Source organism: Cryptomeria japonica, chromosome 9, assembly GCF_030272615.1.
Source record: "Cryptomeria japonica chromosome 9, Sugi_1.0, whole genome shotgun sequence".
Lineage (NCBI taxonomy): Eukaryota > Viridiplantae > Streptophyta > Pinopsida > Cupressales > Cupressaceae > Cryptomeria > Cryptomeria japonica.
The window spans coordinates 127,205,936-127,224,726 of NC_081413.1; the positions used below are offsets into that span (position 1 = coordinate 127,205,936).

General features: G+C 34.7%; 1 protein-coding gene across 2 annotated transcripts; it reads left to right on the forward strand.

Moving 5' to 3' along the window:
- The first annotated feature begins 465 nt into the window (after positions 1-465).
- LOC131031393 (5'-3' exoribonuclease 3) lies at positions 466-15,315 on the forward strand. Of its 2 annotated transcripts, none has more exons than XM_057962508.2 (23): positions 466-1,057; positions 3,335-3,437; positions 4,046-4,122; positions 4,239-4,430; positions 4,628-4,747; positions 4,880-4,942; positions 5,326-5,478; positions 5,662-5,826; positions 7,299-7,376; positions 8,112-8,198; positions 9,086-9,343; positions 9,645-9,749; positions 11,105-11,200; positions 11,415-11,485; positions 12,154-12,282; positions 12,369-12,445; positions 12,564-12,604; positions 12,752-12,826; positions 12,939-13,096; positions 13,509-13,613; positions 13,698-13,773; positions 13,958-14,037; positions 14,116-15,315. In XM_057962508.2, the coding sequence occupies exons 1-23, from the start codon at positions 854-856 to the stop codon at positions 15,005-15,007; spliced, it is 3,405 nt and encodes a 1,134-aa protein (XP_057818491.2). In that variant the 5' UTR covers positions 466-853; the 3' UTR covers positions 15,008-15,315. The 2 variants fall into 2 exon arrangements, with proteins under 2 accessions (XP_057818491.2, XP_057818492.2); XM_057962509.2 differs by having other exon boundaries at positions 933-1,071.
- The last annotated feature ends 3,476 nt before the right edge of the window (positions 15,316-18,791 follow it).

Consider the following 18,791-nt stretch of genomic DNA (forward strand, 5'->3'; position numbering starts at 1 on the left):
AGAAATTTACCCCCACTCTGAAATATAAATAAAAAACTCATTTAAAGGTTAAAATATCTGAAAGATTAAATTTTTTTATTGTCTAGTTGAGAATAAATTCACTTGTTTTAGTATGAAATAGGTAAATGAAAAACACCAACTGAAATATGATTAGAAAAAAAAGTGTTGCTAACAATTGAAAAAGAAAAAATATTTGTAAAAATTTCAAAGACATCTAAATCATATATGTAAATAATTTAATCAATAATTTTAAATTTAATTTGATGAAAAAATGATTGAAAGGAAAAAAATCATTATCAAATTGAATGACAAAAAAAAAATCTAACACTATAGAAAAACAAAAATAAGAAGATCTGCTACCTATCTTTGCCCTGGTAAACGATAAAAATCTTCAATTTCTGTTGTATTCAATTCATATGAGGTGAACCGTCAGACGATACCTTGTGGGCCACCGAATTGTGTAGGGATACCCTAGATATTTTTGCTTTTGGCCGGCCCAAGTTACTGGGGTCAGATATTTTGCTATTTGGTAGACAAATAATGTTGATCAGCATTAAGTATTAATGCAAACGTTAGTATATCCATTACGCTAACTACAATGAAGGACGGGAATTCATTTTCCTCAATTCATTCATGTTAGGGTTTCAAAAACATTTTTGTTTACTCTTTTTCTTTTCTTGTTTTGGGTTGAGATTCGCGGCGCCTTCCAACTAAAGTAGCAGAAGGCGATTCATATTTAAGAACCAAGAAATTGGTCGGTTCTGTTAAAAACTTTGGAGGGATATATTTCATAAATTGCCCTCAGAAGAGGTTTTCTCAATTATTTAAAAATTTTTTCTTGGGAGAGGAGGAAATGGGTGTCCCTGCATTTTACAGATGGCTGGCGGACAAATATCCGTTGATCGTGGTGGACGTTGTAGAAGAAGAGCAAATGGAAATCAATGGTGTCGCCGTTCCAGTTGATAGCAGTAAGGCAAACCCTAATAATATGGAGTTCGACAATCTATACTTGGACATGAATGGGATCATTCATCCCTGCTTTCACCCTGAAGATCGGGTATTTATTCTAAGGTCTTATTAATTTCTTCTCGTTCGTTTTATTTGATGGGTTTTCTTGAATGGATGAACATAGCTCACATTGTCAAAAAGGAAACATTTCTGAACGATATATTTGTTCTGGATCCGATGTCAAAAATATGTAGTTTTATCTGGCGAGTTTTGTGTTCTGATGCCACAAATATAGTAGGTATGTAATATTTATATATTCAACGATAGGATATAATACTTGTTCGAGAATCGAGTGTAGTGTGCAGAGAGTTGGGATTCGAAATATTAAACTTGTTTTATGTTCACTGGTTTATTTGGTAATTTATGTTGTTTTGAAATGATAGATTGTACAACTTCTTTATACGATTGCTACCAAAAGCTGAAGAGTTGGGTACAGGAGAAATTGGTCACTGAGAAATTGTGTAACTTGTGTAATGGACTACAATTTATTTACAGGATTCGTAGAGATTTTAAACATCAAATATGAGGGAATATAGGGCAAAGGATTTTGATGTTGCCGGTAAGTGCATAATAGGACTAACGACAAAAGAAATGAGCAGTCCCCGGAGACAGAGGATCTTTAATGCCCATATATTGCTGCTTTTAGAGGGCTGACGATTAAGTTTATTTTTTTGGTAGAGGTTCCATCTGCGCTCCTGCATATCGTTTCCTGCCTTTCACCTCTTTTATCTGTTGTTTTTATAGAAGTGTATCTTTAAACATCTATTTTTAAATCTCTTGCTCCTGGAGGTCAGAGGTACCTCTTTAATTTTTTATAAAATGAAAAATGGATATGGTGTTCAAAATATGTGTAAACAACATACAGTAGCATTGGCTACGCATGTGTACAAATGTTGCTACTGTATTCAAATCACTCCAAAGATTTTTTTTCTCATAGTGTAGCTCAATAGGCAAAGTGACCTTTTTACTCCCAAGCTTGGTAAATGAGGTGAAGCCCATGGAGTAAAATTCGAGCAATAATTTAAGTTAGATAAGGTCTTCCACCTTCCAAAATGTACTCTGCAGTTTATTGAAAAATCTGTGAAGTTTTTAAAATCAATGTTCCGTACCACTATGCAATCCATCACCAGGCTGAATCTTATTGTTGACTTTAAGACCTTATATAGACAGCTCCAGTAATATAAGATGTCCATTGGGTTTATATCATGAGAAAGAGGCGATTGCAAACAATTAATTTTCTATAAGTATTTAATTTTGCAGCGTACTAAGTAAAAAACATAAATACATAACTTGTAAAGCTAAGGGTCCTCCTCTAATTTAATGATAAGTGGTTGCCACTAGAAAGCCTTAATTCATGCTAAAATTTTTGAGGTTATATTCCAATCATCATAGTCTGCCTGAAGCCTTCACCCTTCAAATTATAGTATCCTTGGGTTTAGGAATAATACATTTGATGTATTTGAGTCATGTACAAAATTTAAATAATTATAATGGCTAAATTGTTTGTATTTATTTCTCTCCTGTAATATAAAACCAATGGACGTATTTATTTCAATTTAGTTATCTATATAAGGTGCTATAGTCCACACTGTGGACATATAAGTCATCTTAATGTACAATCCAAACAGACAATTTAAAAAATTTCAAATTTTTTCCTCCAAAAATTGCATTGTTCTAGCAAAGTTGAAAAGTTGGGTTTTGTGTTGTGCAGGCCTTGACCAAATATCACATACCTAAACTATTGCAATGTACATAGTCTACCAACAACTGGACAACTGCATGATTTCATTGAAGGAGTCCATTTAATTAAGGCCATTCTACTATTTCATAATGTTTTCTTTGTAAATGTGCTCTATTTTTTTTTTTCTTTCCCTATCTTTTGCAATCCCTGTTAGACATCTTTTTGTTTTCATAATTTATAAGTACCCATTTTATATTCCTTTTGAATTAGTTTCCCTATAATTAGACAATTTCTCAATTCCACCATAGCTTCTTTACCATTTGTTGCTTGAGGGGATATGGTCTTATGATTTTGGGTTACCATTTCCAACCATCATCTTGATATTTGGTACAACCTAAAGGCCTATAGAGGCACCACAAAGTAAGTCAAAGTGTGCTAGATGGATTTGGTTTTGATGAAAGTGTAAATGTATGTGCACCTACTATATTGTGGAAACTTTTTTCCATACATACATATCTGTATTATCAATTGGTAGCCACATTTATGAATAAAAGATATTTTTTCTTAACTTTTGAGTTTGTACCATTGAAGTTGAGGCTGCATTCCTTACAATCAACCTTTTGGCAATGTCATTGTTGTTTGCAGCCTTCACCAACAACTTATGATGAAGTCTTCAAGACCATGTTCGATTATATAGATCGGCTCTTTGTGATGGTACGGCCCAGGAAGCTTTTGTACATGGCAATTGGTGAGTATTTCAGTGATGTGGAACACTTTTGGCAATTTTTCTTTTGATATGATGAAGTTTTGGGTGATGATTATTAAAATTTAAGTAGAAATTGTTTCTTACTCTTGCAAATATTTAATGTTACTGATTATAATTGGAATTTTTTTAGGTTTAAGATGGTTTTGTTATTTATGCAATAGGGATTTCTGTTTGAAAAGGCATGGAGAAGCTAACTTGTTCTATAAAGATGGTTCAAATGCTCACAGGACTGGACAGATTTGTCCAGTTCAGTTCAGATATTTTTTATCACCGTTAATTTTTTTTCCAGATTATGGTTCCTTTTGAAAATTCTGCATTTCCAAGGTTTTTACCTGTCAAGCAAATTGAATTTGTCAAACTTAGTAACCATGCTCTGGATTATATAGTTCTAAAGGTGGTAGTTACTCAAATTGCTGGGCATGGTTTTGTTGATTATTTCTTAGCCAAAAGTTAGTTTCTCAGAATACATATGGTGTGAGACTATATTCTCTTATATTGATTGTTTTACTTTAGTACCATTTTACATTTTATATATTATTTTGCTTAGATGAACTTTTATCAAGAGAATGAAGACTTTATTTCTGTCGCAGATGGTGTTGCACCAAGAGCTAAGATGAATCAACAGCGTTCACGACGTTTCAGAGCTGCAAAAGATGCAGCTGATGCGGTGAGTGTGTTGGAAGTTGAAACTGATTCATGCAAAGCACCTCCTTCATGCATAGCATAAAATCATAATATATAGCACAAGAGTGATAATTCCAACTTTTTACTTGTATTGATCAGGCTGCAGAAGAGGAAAGATTAAGAAGAGAGTTTGAAGCGGAGGGTAAGATTATACCCCTGAAAGAGAAGTCTGATACATGTGACTCAAATGTTATCACTCCGGGGACACAATTTATGGCTACATTATCTGTTGCCCTTCAATATTATATACACTTGAGATTAAATTATGATCCTGGTTGGCGAAAAGTCAAGGTATGTCTAATAATGATCATTTAATTTATATTCACTAATTTTATAAATAGGCACAATATTTAATCTCTTAATATTTTTCTGGACCTTTTGAAGAGAACTTTGCAGTATATTGCTTTGTTTTGCTTGTGTTTGAACTTTTTTGTACATAATTTTTGAATGTTTCTTCATTCTAATCATCTCCGAGTCAACCATTGAAGGTCATCCTGTCTGATGCAAATGTTCCGGGTGAAGGTGAGCATAAAATCATGTCATACATTCGTGATCAAAGAAACCTGGCAGGTTTTGATCCAAATACTCGACATTGCCTGTATGGGTTGGTATGTCCTTTCTTATGATACCAAGTGATAAACATTTTAATGGCTAGTTTGGATTTCAAATCAAGTATTTTCATGTACCGACTTTTTTTATTGCTTTGGAATTTTTGAATGTTTTCATTTGGATTACTACAGGATGCTGACCTAATCATGTTAGGACTCGCTACTCATGAGATCCATTTCTCAATTTTAAGAGAGGTCAGTACTTGATTCTCTACATTTTTTTTCTAAGCTATTGCTATTCTTTACTGTTATGTACTTCTTATAACACTCGAATGACAATCGACAAATTAAAAATGCTTGACAATCAATTAATGACCAGGCGCCAAGCTATATTTGATAATATGATAAATAAGTTTAATTCAAGCGATTATGCCTATTTTGTATTTTGTTCGCTGTTATCTTTAATGGTTGTGCTGCCTAAGGGGGGTGTTTATCTCTTCATCTACAATCTTTACTGAAAAAGTGCTTCCATATTGCAATGACAATTATCCTTAAATGAATGTTGCAAATGACATCAAGTGACAGTTTTATTTTTTATGATTATGATATGATTCCTTTTTCTCTCCCTGGAAGCTCAGGTTGTGTTTATGCCTGGACAAGAAGACAAATGCTTTATATGTGGTCAGATGGGTCACTTGGCAGCTGCATGTGAAGGTAAGCCAAAAAGAAAGCATGGTGACTTTGATGAGAAGGGTGGTGAACAGAATATTATTCCTAAAAAGCCCTATCAGGTTAGTCAAACTCTTTGATATCAGATTGAGATTGAAGCTACCCTTTTATGCAAACACAGGTCCTTTTTTCACTTGTAAACATTAGTGCTCCTTTTATCGAGTATAACTTCTATATGAGTAATTAGTGTTGTTTTTAATGTTTACTATTCTGATGTTTATTTTGATGTCTTGAATGTTTGGCAGTTTCTTCACATATGGACTTTGCGTGAGTATTTAGAGTATGACATGAGGATTCCAAACCCTCCATTCCAGGTTGACTTTGAACGGCTTGTGGATGACTTTGTCTTCATGTGTTTCTTCGTTGGCAATGATTTCCTTCCACACATGCCTACATTGGAAATTCGTGAGGTTTGTAATGATTGTAATCTGAAAGATTTACTCTGTTATTCTGTTTAGCTTTTTTAAAACATTTTCCCTTCTATAACAAATAAGCTTTTACATTTTATTTTAGAAAGAATAGATGTTAGTTGCATGAATAACTGATCACTGTTTCAGGAAGATTCTGTTCATAAAAAGTAAAGTAACACAGATTCTCTGATTTTCGATAAGATGTAACAGAAAGCCAGCACAAACATGGCTTAATAAAGTGGCCCGGAGTAGATGAACTGGGGTATGATCTTACATGAAAGACATCTCCATACAAATATAGAAAGTATATAGATCGTAGAGGCAAAGGGGCTGCATTTACCAAGAAATAAGTTTTCCAGTTTTTACAAAAGACATCATACTGATTGTAGTCTGTGGCTATGCAAATAGTTAGGATGAATATGCTACCTGCTCTGGTGAAACTTACTGCAGGAATATGCTACCTGCTCTGGTGAAACTTACTGCAGGAATATGCTACCTGCTCTGGTGAAACTTACTGCAGCATTGAGAAGTGGCTAACTACAAGAATCTCAGTGTACTCTAGCACTGCCTGTTTACTCTTCTATTGACATTGCCCTCCACTTCTCTTCTAGTATCTTTCCTTAACTACTCACGCTATTCCTTCATAGGCAACCCCAGCTAATGCATGGGTCATAATTATTGAAAAAACATAATTGACATTTTTTGCTCATACATTGGTCATCCTTATTATTTCTGCGAACTTGTTAAAAATGCTGTTCACCTGATTCACTCTATGGGCCATCTCAAGTCTTTGGTTTACTTATGATTATTGATTTTGAATACCACACATCCCCATTAATAGTTGACCATTTATTGGATTTGGAAGTATAAAATCTGCTTTGTCGACTTCTATATCAATATCTTAGTTTCACTCATCCAGTTTCCCAAGCCTTGCAACGTTGCATCACAAACCTCCACCCTTGTTCTTAAATCATGACAGGTTATATTGCATTATTTCAGGCAATGTAACTGGACTTATTGAAGTAGGCCAGCCATAAAGTGTCAAGATTATGAAGCTCAATTGTAGCTTCATCCTCTGAGATAAACTTACCTTGATTTGCCAATATGATATCTCTTTATTGAGGTGGAGCAGGGTTTTAAATATACCCCCAGCCCCTACCCAGCTACCACTATCATCCCCCAAAAATGGATTCAAGTGCTTAGTTTTTACAAAATTTTCATGATTTTTCAGTTAAGAAGATTATTTTTGCTTTACAACATTTATGCATGCAAATGTACTGGTTCGTTATTTAGTTTTTGCTTACGTTTTATACATCATTATTCCTTTCAAACAGAAAAAAATGAAAACCTATCTAATTTATTAAAAGTTAAAACTCAATTTTGATATCTTATATTGTATAAACATAATTAGGTCCTTTTCTCTTCCTGATAACCTGAATTACGAAGTGCTTATAACTGTTTCTTGTGTGCAGGGTGCAATTAACTTGCTTATGGCTGTGTACAAGAAAGAGTTCTCGGCAATGGGTGGCTATTTGACAGATGCAGGCGAGGTAACTGTTTCATTGATTGCCTTTTTTCTAGTTTTCAATGTTTAATTTTTTTTTTAGCTATGTGAGTCTGTGAGTTTCTTCATAATTGCAATTTGAAAGTACTGCTGGACTTAATGGTGTGTCAGAATGGCTTTATTAATGATTTCTATTTATAGCATCTGAGTCTCAATCAACCTGGGACAAAGATAAAAACAATCATTATTTTAATGAACCTATAATTTTTGTGTTTTCATTAATATTATTTGATTCTTTATTGTACTACCACCACACTTTTGAGAGAGATGATGGCAACCCTACTTATAAGAACTTTGCATTTGACCCCAATTGTGGGAAACGGTAGTTCATATTTATTATGATGACTTGCTTGCCTTTAAGTATCGACTTCGGACATATCTGCAGTATGCTAAACTCGTGACAGGATTTTAGCAGACTATTTGCATACTTGAAATAAATCTAGTTAAGTTATACCATGAGGGGGAATTAATGTTTTGATCCACACATCATTCTTTTGTACTTAGCTTTAGTTCATGTATGTTTCGTAAATGCTTGACATTTGATCATATGTGAATGGTCATATGGTCTAAATAGAGAGTTATCTCTATTATCTATACATCAACACAGTGATTTTCAAAGAACTATTTAGGGTTTCCTTTGTTGTGTTTTATAAAGTTATTTCTTTTTTGTTTGATTGTAGTTTATACTATCCTAAAACACTTGCAACATTTCTATGCTCAGGTCAGTTTGGACAGGGTTGAGCATTTTATTCAGGCAGTTGGATCACATGAGGACAAGATATTCAAAAAACGATCTTATATACATCAGGTATCTGCAATCTTTTCTGCTGACTCTATGAAGTATTAATTTAGTCATGTTTTTTACCTTCATTTGCTGAAGACATATTTCTTTTTATTGTTAAGTATTCAGTCATAACTAATTGCACATAATGACAAGATACCTTATAGGAATTGCCATTCACAGACATGTTTAGTTGATAGCTTTCTGTGTACAAACTTGAGATAGAGAAACATTTTACATTTGTGTATCTATATACTGAAATTAACTGTGCCATATGTGATGATGCCATCTATATGCCATAATAGACTTCATTCTTAATTGAACTGTGGCTGCTGAGCATAGTAGTTTAAAGTGCTTTCTATTGATGATTGTGAGTTCTTGCATAAATTATTCTATGGACAAGATGATGAATAGGAGTTTATTTATTCAATAAACTAATCTGGACATGTTGGTTAGCTTTTCTTTGTTTGTGTTATTTCAAAATAAATTATACATTTTGAGAATGATATAGCTCTAGGGAGTTCATGTTGTGGTGCCCCGAAGACCAAAGAATATGTGATGGTGTCTAGATAGGATATATTATTTGTGTATAACCAATCAAATGAATTAATAATTATCATGTTATCAAATATCACAAAAAGGAGATGCTGGTATGCCATCATTTCTACTAGCACAACCACAATTTATTTAATCTTTGTTTCGTTATTCATGTAAATTTGATTTATTTTCTGAAGGGTTGGATCTCGGTCAAGGGTAGCACCTTAGATAGGATAATATATATACTGTGTTTATACTCAATGGAACTGTCTACTGTTTGATCTCTATTTATAATGTGTTGAAATACTTCTAAATAATGTTTTATAAATTATATGCACTAAAAAGTCCGATCTATTTTTGTTTTTTTTCAATTGCAGAAACAAATGGATAGACGAAAGCGCACAAAGGGTAAGATGAATAATGGAGATAATATGAGACCCAATGTTGATCCTGAGTCCATAATTCCAATCATTCCATATAAGGACTCTCGCCTAGCTGGCCCTTCTCAGCGTTCTCCATATCAGTCAGATGTATCTAAGAGGCCTGCAAAGCTTAGGAGAGTGAATGAACAAGATGCAAGTATTGCAGCAGCAATTGTCAATGTTGAAAAGGAAATTGCTGATGAAGCCGCAAAGGTTAGTGCTCAAATATTCTTCAAAATCCATGTCATTTGTAATGCAATTCTCAACCACTGTTTAATCATTTGTATTTTTGGACAGATGTACTTGAACTTCATCCCAAATGGTTCTAGGAATGAAGCTTATACCTAGGGATATACATTTAGAACTAAAAAACAAGAACTATTTGTTAATTGTTTTTCATAAATTGTCAGATAAATCCAGAGTTCCATTGATAATTGTAGTGGAGTTCAGTTTTTTGCAATACCATCTCATGTTAAAGTTATTTTGTGTTCTTATATTTGGCATTTTCTTTCAGGAACAACAGAAACAAGAGAATGAGGAAGAACTGAAATTTAAACTGAAAAATGTGATACGTGAGAAGTCAGACCTTTTTAATTGTGATAAAACAGAAGCTGACAAGGTTTGTAAAGAGAATTATTTGTTGTAGAAGCTTGCTTAGAATTTTCTGTAAGTTCTGTTATTTAATAATAAATTTTCTTGAATAAGTGAGATAATGAATAGTGAAGCCTGTGTGTTATATAGTCATCCGTTACTAAATTTAAGATTTATGATCTTAGATGTTGTGCTAAAACTATCGGTTCCCTAAGAGATTAGTAGATTACTTGAAATCACAATTTTTTATAATAATGTGCAAAAGATAATATTTTGGATTGGGACAGTGATGAAATCATATACGGATACATTGTGGAGCTGAGATCAGTATTGTCTGTTGCCTTTCTATCATGTGTTCGATCTTAATTTGAGTTGGCAGTATGTTATGTGCAGTCCACTCCTGTGTTCTGTCCTTATGTATTGGAGAGGGAAACTAAATCCATCAATAAATGCTGGGAGCACACATTGTCTGTTGCCTTTCTATCATGTCTTCGATCTTAATTTGAGTTGGCAGTACGTTATGTGCAGTCCACTCCTGCGTTCTGTCCTTATGTATTAGAAAGGGAAACTAAATCCATCATAAATGCTGGGAGCACACCTTTTGTTAGAGTTTCCTCTGATTTGAATTTCCAGACCTTACATTCTCATTCCAAATTTGCACTCTCCTTAATTTATGGAAATTATTAGCCTTGATGCCCTAGGAACTCTTGGTGATATGAACATCTTTATTGGTTCATCTTTTACTTTGCATTTCTCATTCTTCCTATTGTTGGCGTTTCTCAGATACTGATTTGCTATCTGCAATATGTTTTGCTTGGTATAACAACTTTCTCCTTATCATACTGATGGACACTTTTTTATTCTACTACAAGCTATATTCTTAAAGTTTAATAGGACTGCGTTGGGATCCAAACACTGAATTATCTACCGTTGCTATAGGATTCAAAATCAAATTATCAAAGGTTTGCCTTGAAGTAAAATGTTGCTGTTTCTGACTGCAAAGTCTCTTTTCCATTATCTGATGTTCTCATCAGTGATATGTGGAATAAGTGGTTAAACAGCAGTGGCATAAGCATTTAGTTTCTTGCCTTTTTTCCAGATATCCAGTTAATCTTTGTTCTGAGGAGTAGTAGCTTGGAATCCCTTTGAATTTCAGGCTCGTTTGTTGATGTAGGAAGTAGCTTTCAACTTTACTAGAACTCTTATTCCGTAAGAAATAATTGAAGAGTGTGTTTTCTGATTGTAGTGGTCTGGAGCATCTTTCATGCTATAAAACAAAATGATAGTGAGATAGTATATCTTACTAGAACAAAAGATTGATAATGAGATCAATAGTCTCTGGAAATAATAGAAATTCAAAATTACAGCTTTGCTTTTGTGCAGGTTAAACTAGGAGAGATTGGCTGGAAGGAAAGATACTATGCTGGAAAATTTGAAGTACATACAGAAGAAGCTCGAGAGCAACTTGTGAAAGATGTTGTGAGTTCCTTCTCTGCTTACAGATACTAAGAAAAGATTAGAGTGTTCTTACTGGGTATTTATGGCTAGTGGCATGCTGCACATTTATCATTGTTTTATCATTAGTTTCTGTTATACTTTTTGTTGGACTTTAATGACATGCATGTAGAGGTTTCTTTTTTGCATCAGGCTTTATTGCAATGTGAAGGTTTGTTTGACTATTTTTCCATGACAGGTTAGGAAATATACAGAAGGGCTTTGCTGGGTGATGCGATATTATTATCAAGGAGTGTGCTCATGGCAATGGTGAGTCTTAGTTTTGAGAAATACTAGTGTAACTTGATATGGCTCAACCTATGAAGACTCCTATACATCTGCTTTTTTAGAATGTCGATATGTTTATACATGGCCCCAAAAACATTCTCAAAAATAATTTTAGTTGGAGTTGCATTACACTTTTGTCATGGTAGAGTGTGCCTGTACAACTGTGATAGTTGTGTTTCTGCCTTTTCTCACCCAGGGTGACAATTAAGACCCTTACTACAATGTTTCTGTTTGAAACTTTATAAGCCAAGACTGCATTCTGCGAGGTTGATGAAAAGTTTGGGTGGTTGTTGTATAATTTTAAGCTTTTGTTTTGTGTCCTGCCTATGGCTTTTTTTAGATTTTTTCATTTCGTAGTTATGTACCTCTAATTATAAGTAAATTTTTTTATTTTTTGAAATAAGCTAATTTGGTTTATAAATTACGGATTTGTACTAATCTAAGTAATGGATTAATAGGAAATGAGAAGAGAATAACTGATGGGTAGATGTTTTGTGCATTTGTTCTGGAATTCTCGCACCAGTTAGTCTGAAAATGATATATTGAAAGTGCATCTGAGCCTAGTGCATGCTGAACTTGTGCAAAAACAAATAACTCTGCACTGTAAGCAAATTTTATATCTAAATGGATTTCTGTCTTTGTTTTATTAGGTATTATCCATACCACTATGCTCCCTTTGCCTCTGATCTCAAAGACCTCGATCAGTTAAAGATTGACTTTCATCTTGGAAACCCATTCAAGCCACTCAATCAGTTAATGGGAGTCCTTCCAGCTGCAAGGTAAAATTACTTTCAAAAGCAATTGCAATGTTTTCTTGTTTTTCTTTTCCTAAAATATAGTGCCTGACTCATTGTTGCTTCTGAAGCTCAAATGCACTTCCTCAGCAGTACAGGCAACTAATGACTGATCCAAAATCGCCTATAATCGACTTTTATCCTGTTGGTCAGAATTGCTTCTATGTTTCAAGTCTAGACTACTTTTTTTGTTCATTATTTAAACTTTTGCTTGCAGAGGTTTACAATCTTTGGTCATTGACAAACATAGTTTTTTTGGGTGACAGATTTTGAAGTCGACATGAATGGAAAGCGCTATGCATGGCAGGTATTCATTAAATTAATCTGCATGCTGTACATAGGCTAAGATTATCCTTTTGTGTTTGAGATCTTTTTGAATCGTCTGTTTGAATTATACCAATATAGATGCTTGTAGCCAGTATGTTTGGAGTTAAAATTAACATTTTTTGTACAGGGTGTTGCTAAATTGCCTTTCATTGATGAGGACCGTCTTCTTGCAGAAATCAGCAAGGTTGAAGGCACATTAACGGTATTGATTCTATTCCAGCTTCATAGTTAGTTTACACTAAAAAATGATATTTTCACCCATCCATGATTTGATATGATATTATGCTAAAATACTTATTGGTTTTTGGTGGCAGGAAGAAGAGAAACTAAGAAATATGGTTAGGTTTGACTTGCTTTTTGTGACTATAAGTCACCGTTTAGCCCCATCTATTTTTTCTTTTTATGACCGTTACAGGCATCTTATGGGCGAGGAGAGAGCTAACATCAAGGAAATGGTTGATCCTGATGCAAGGTATGTCAAAGTAGTGTGGCATTACTGTTCTATTTTTAGTAAGTTCCTACACATGCATGCAATACACTTTATTTCAAGCTCCAACTAGTCCCAGAGGTATTGCTGTATGGGTAATCTGCTTCGACACTATCTAGTAGCTTAGCCAAGTTCCATCAGTCTAAATTCAAAGCGCTATGACATGAAATGCTGATTTATTGCCAATAGAGTTGCAAACAGTTTTTTTGTACCAATAAATGAATACATTTGATGCATTTTTCAAAATTTTCTGTTTGTTTTCCTTGTTTTTGCTGTATCAGTTGAAAGATGGCACACATCTTGTTGTCTCAATGTGAGATGTTGGTATCAAATGAAATTAGATAGAAAATTTATTTTTGAGTTGTTACATTTCTCTAATCTGTGAAAGCCATTGCAGCGGTGGATTGAATGGATATTTTTCTCTGTGTAATGGGGATGCTTGTCCCCCAATTTTCACTTCGCCTATTCAGGAGATGGAAAATATCATAAACAATCAAGTGCTGTAAGTAATTTTTATTTAAAGGTCCATAACTGCTTGTTTGGAGATACAGCGTTATTTTGATTCTTTAAATAAAACATAATGCAGGTCAGTTATTTACAAGTGCCCTCAACCACACAAGCATATAACAAGACTACCTGATGGTGTTGTCATGCCCAAGAAGGTCAGTAGGATGGTTTAGATGCTTGGAAGAGTTTATCTCTGCAATTTCCTCTAGTAAACCACTAATTGATTGAATTAATAACATAAATTCTCTTTTAACATTTCCAAAATTAGTTGCTTCTCAATTTCATTATTAAATATATTTAATGTTTATTACATGTCTTTTTTTCTGTATCGTCTGGCAGACTGTGAATGAGCAGGATGTGAAGAGTCAATCAGGTTTGTGGCATGAAGAAAATTTTGACAGAAGTCGCTTCCAAGAAAGGTAATAATATGCTCTTTGGCTATATATCATGCTACAAGCTCTGTTGAATTATACTTATCCAATCTTCTGTTTTCTCAGGGCACCTGTTCGTGGAGCTATATCAGGGCCTCATCTTGGAGCGGCAGCTCATCGTCTTCTTGCCAACAGTCTACAGCTGCGGAATAATGACTCAGAAAGATCTTTCTCACCCCATGAGAGTTCAAGTCATTGGATGAATTCAAGGTCCACCCCAGCTGGTCCTCAAGGGTATGAACGAGGTTTTGCTTCTTCTCGTTCTCAGGTTTCTAATGGTCAAATGTATAATGGCAGCATGAATTTTCATCAGAATAGTTATAGGAATGGTCAACATGCAATACCTGCTGTACCAATGGATGATCATTTGAGCCCCAGGTCTGTCCCAAATAGTTATAGAAGTGGTCAGCATGTAATACCTGCTCTACCAATGGATAATCATTTGAGCCCCAGGTCTGTCCCAACTGTGCGAAATGGGAATTCAAGTTTCATCAATCAAGATGGTCACAGGACATATCATCAGAGTAATCAGAGAGCAGAACAGCTTTCAAGGCCTTTTGTACCAGTGAATAATTATTCTAGCTCACGGTTGGTTCCAGTTACTAACTATGGTGGGTCAAATGTCTCAGTTGGTGATGGTCATAGTCAAGCTAATTATCTGGCAACACATGGTAGAATAAATGCTTATCCAAATCAGAGAGGTCTGGTAGAAGATAATGGTCGCCAACAGTATCCAAACAGAAATGTTACTGCACAGCAATATTATCAGCAACCATATGCTAATGGGCTGGATCGGCACCCAGTGTCATTGGAGTCGCAGGGAATTGGAAGAGGGCATGGTCCTAGTCATGCATTTCAAGCCACTCGATATGCATCATCTAATAATGGACGATATGCACCCAATTCAGGAAGGGGAAGAGCTGATTCAACTCATTACATAAACCATGGTTATTATTAATACCAGTGTTTCTATGGCACTGTAGTTTTTTCAAAATTGTATTTTTTAGAAAATCTAAATTCTTTTCCAAGGCCCTATTGGGAATTCTTAATTACTGGCTAAGGCTGGTTTTGTACTATAATGGGTCATTTTGCATTTATTGATGTTCAAAAGAAGAATTCTTAGTGAGGTTTTATTATAAAAGTGTACGAGAGTATGTGTGGATTTGAGTTGAGGCCTTGAGCATCAAAGCAGTAGCAGGCTTCTGAGAATTCTAATTTTCTGAGTGAGGTTTTATAATGAAAAGTATTAGAAATTGTTTGCTTTGAGTTAGGGTCAAAAGCATCAACGCAGATAATCTCTTTTTTCTGTATTGTATTGTATTGTATTTGTTGATTTGCATGATTACAAGTCCATAAGAACATGTTGAATAGAATAGTCTGGTTAACAAAAAGCTTTATTAAGAAATCCAAGCTAATCCGCAATTGTGTGCATCTCACACACTTCATCTTTCAACAAAAGCGTTCATTCTCACAACCGAAGAAATAGAAAAGAAAATATAGTTTCATCCAACCAAAATTCCTATAGATTTAAGGATCAACTCTTAATATACCTTAAAGTTATTATGAGCTGCAAAGGCAAGAAGTATATCCTGATAGCCTCCATCCTTGCAAGCGAAGCAAATGTTTCTTTAAAATTTATACCTTACACTTGTGAATATTCTTTGCATACCAAATGAGAGCACAATTTTTAAGCAGCACGAACAATTTGCCAATTCCTAATCCAATGCAAGACTACTAACAAAATTTCTCCAAAAATCCACTCTAAAATCTCCTTTCCAAAAATCAAGTTTAGGCAAGGTTTTGAGAGCTCAAAAATTGTTATCAATATATCTATAGCAATTTGCTTCAGTGGTGAAACTATCTACCCCAGTTGGTTACAGATGGAGTTAATTTAGATTTCACACTTGTATTAAAAAATTAAGGGTTATGAAATTCTTGAAGTCTTATTCTACTAAGAATTTGTAGGGGTTTGAAGATTTTGTAAGTTACCTGGATAAGTTGGATGTCATTGATGAAAATATCTATGTATGGGAAATTTGGTATATATGATATTTTTGAGATTTTTGCATGTATAGGAAATTTGGTATATGATATTTTTGACTAAGTAGTGAAGTTTAGTAACATAAATAAGCTTGTCCTTTGACCAATTTGCAAAGTAAAGTGGTTGAGTCTTTTGGAGGACAAAAGATTAGTACACTACCTTTCTTTAAGCATGGAAATGATAGGGGACTAATTCTGAAGCATAGGTGCTTATCATATCTTGACCAGAATTGATGATACTTGAAGAGGCATCAAACAGGTTCTTAACATCTGCTTTTGGAACCATCTTGCTGCTGTCATCTATGAGCTCGCTTATGCTTTGGTACTCATGAGTTTCCTGAAGATGTTAAACTCTGGCAGAAAACCTTTTCCTAGCGATTCTTTTTCAATGACCATATTATTGTCTTCTCTTGGCCGTGTTTCATTGGGTGTTGGCGTGAATGGGGTGGGTTAAGGTATGTCTTTTGTAAAGATCTCGAGTTCTACAGATTTTAATTCTTCTATTTTATACCGTTACTGCCCAAACTGATAACAAAATATAAAGCAGTAAATATAAGGCTCATGATAATAATATCAGACTGTTATAGGTTCAGACAACAATCATTTCAATAGTTTCAGAATAACATCAGCATAGTGCTCATTAAAATTGCCATTCCAGAAGTCTGTTCAAGCACCTTAATCGAATCACACAAATAAATTATCTCAGACTATAGACGACTTACAGGCTCCAATCACGCAGATACAATAGTGTTTGTTCAGGATATCAAACCTGACTTTTATTAGATTCCAGAGGCTGCCGCTTAATGTGACCTGGAGGTCAACAAATGATGATGCACCTCGGAAAAAATGCATCCACGGGACTGCTATGGTGCTACAAATAGTCTTGCTGTTTACCCAGGTAGCAGAACTGAGTTATGCCCTATCTTTCCCGTGATGATGATGAGGATCACTCTTTATGAACTGCTTCACTTCTTCTGATCTAGGAACTGTGAAGTCATGCTGGGCAGTCCACTGACATACATTTGTAGGATGCCATGCTGATTACATAAGTGGATAGCAGGGGAATAAACTATCGCTATAAATAGATGATCAGGCAGGGGTATCATCCTACCTGTAGGATGCCACCTGAGGATTTTGTCCCAGGCAGAAAAATCGTGAAGTTAATTTCAGTAATTTCGTGATGATTAGATTTAGGCTCTAGCACATTCATCCACCAAGTTGGCCCAAGTCCCCAAAGGAAAGATAAAATTGTGTCATTCATTTTGGCCCCCAAAACAGAAAGATAAATTTGCATCATTCAAGTGGGCCATGTTGGTGTTTGTTTTATCATCTACCAAACATTAGATTAAAGTACCCAAAGATAATTTATTCTCTCTTGAATGCTGGTAATACACAAAGGGACTTAAGTTTGGATTGTTGTTCGATTCACAATGAAAGTTTAGACAATGAAACTCTATCATCAGGTCTTGGATCATGGAAAAACTGAAAAGGAGACTAGGGTTTAGAAGTTTTAGTCTATTCCTATGAATTCAAGAGATGGTATTGATTCACTTAGGACAACTACACAAAGTGGGTGCAATCTTCAAGGGATGTGCTTATGATCGGAAGTTAAACATACACAAAATGGAAAACGTAGACTAACTTTGCACAGTGAATGAAAATCATCCATTCACCAGAAGTATGAGCGGAGAAACACCACAAATCAATACTTATCAAATCTTGCATTCAATCTAACAACATGAAATAAAATCTAAACTATTGTGTTGAAAAAATTGAAAATCTTGCCAATCATTCAGATAAAAGAGATTACAAAGCCTCAAGAGAAAGCACACAAGTAATGCATTATCTAGAAATGACCTCGTAGCAATGTTTCAAAAACTTCACCACTCTTCAAATGAGAGGAGACAACCTTACATAGGAGTCCAAACTTTTTGAATGGCTGAGATCGAACATTGATCAAGGGCCTAGATTAAAAGATAAAACCCTAATTAGAGTTTCCTAAAATTAACTACCCTTCGACCAATGAGAAAATTACATTTGGGGACACTTGTCCTCCTTGCTAAATATGAACCAACAATGAAAATAGAAGGTTGTTGCATTGTGAAGTGTGCCCTCTAGAATCTTCTGTGGATAAGTCAGGTTCATTGAACCTGGACATGTTGACTTGGAACAATCTGATTGGCTGGAAGATGATGAGGCGCCACCTCAGTGTGTTGGATGTCCTCTCTGAATTCTCCAATTTGTGCGAAGAAATCATCCAAGTATGGAAATTTGTTTGTCATCATTTGATTATGATTGGGTGCTTAATTCTTCAGGAGATGAAATCCTTCAAGAAGTTGTCTTGATTGCTCCAATAGGTTTGGGATTGTAGATGAAATTTCCCAAGAAGTCTGAAATTCTTTTCATCAAGCCTGAGGACTTTCTTCTTGATATCTTGAATTTGGGGAAGAATTCTTCTATGCCTTCGCCATAATAGAGGAATTTGGAATTTTTCCTATGAAATAGTTTTTCCCATACATAGCCAAATTTTGACCATCTTTATGCTCGGACGAACCTCGCTTGTGGACTTGTCTTCAATTCTAAATTTGACTTGAAACTCCATTTGTGTTTTCTGCGATGATCCCACCTTTAGCTGCCGTTTATGATTTGCAAAACCAAAAGAAGTTAAGTTAAGGTTCAATATTTGAGTGTAAATTTTGAAG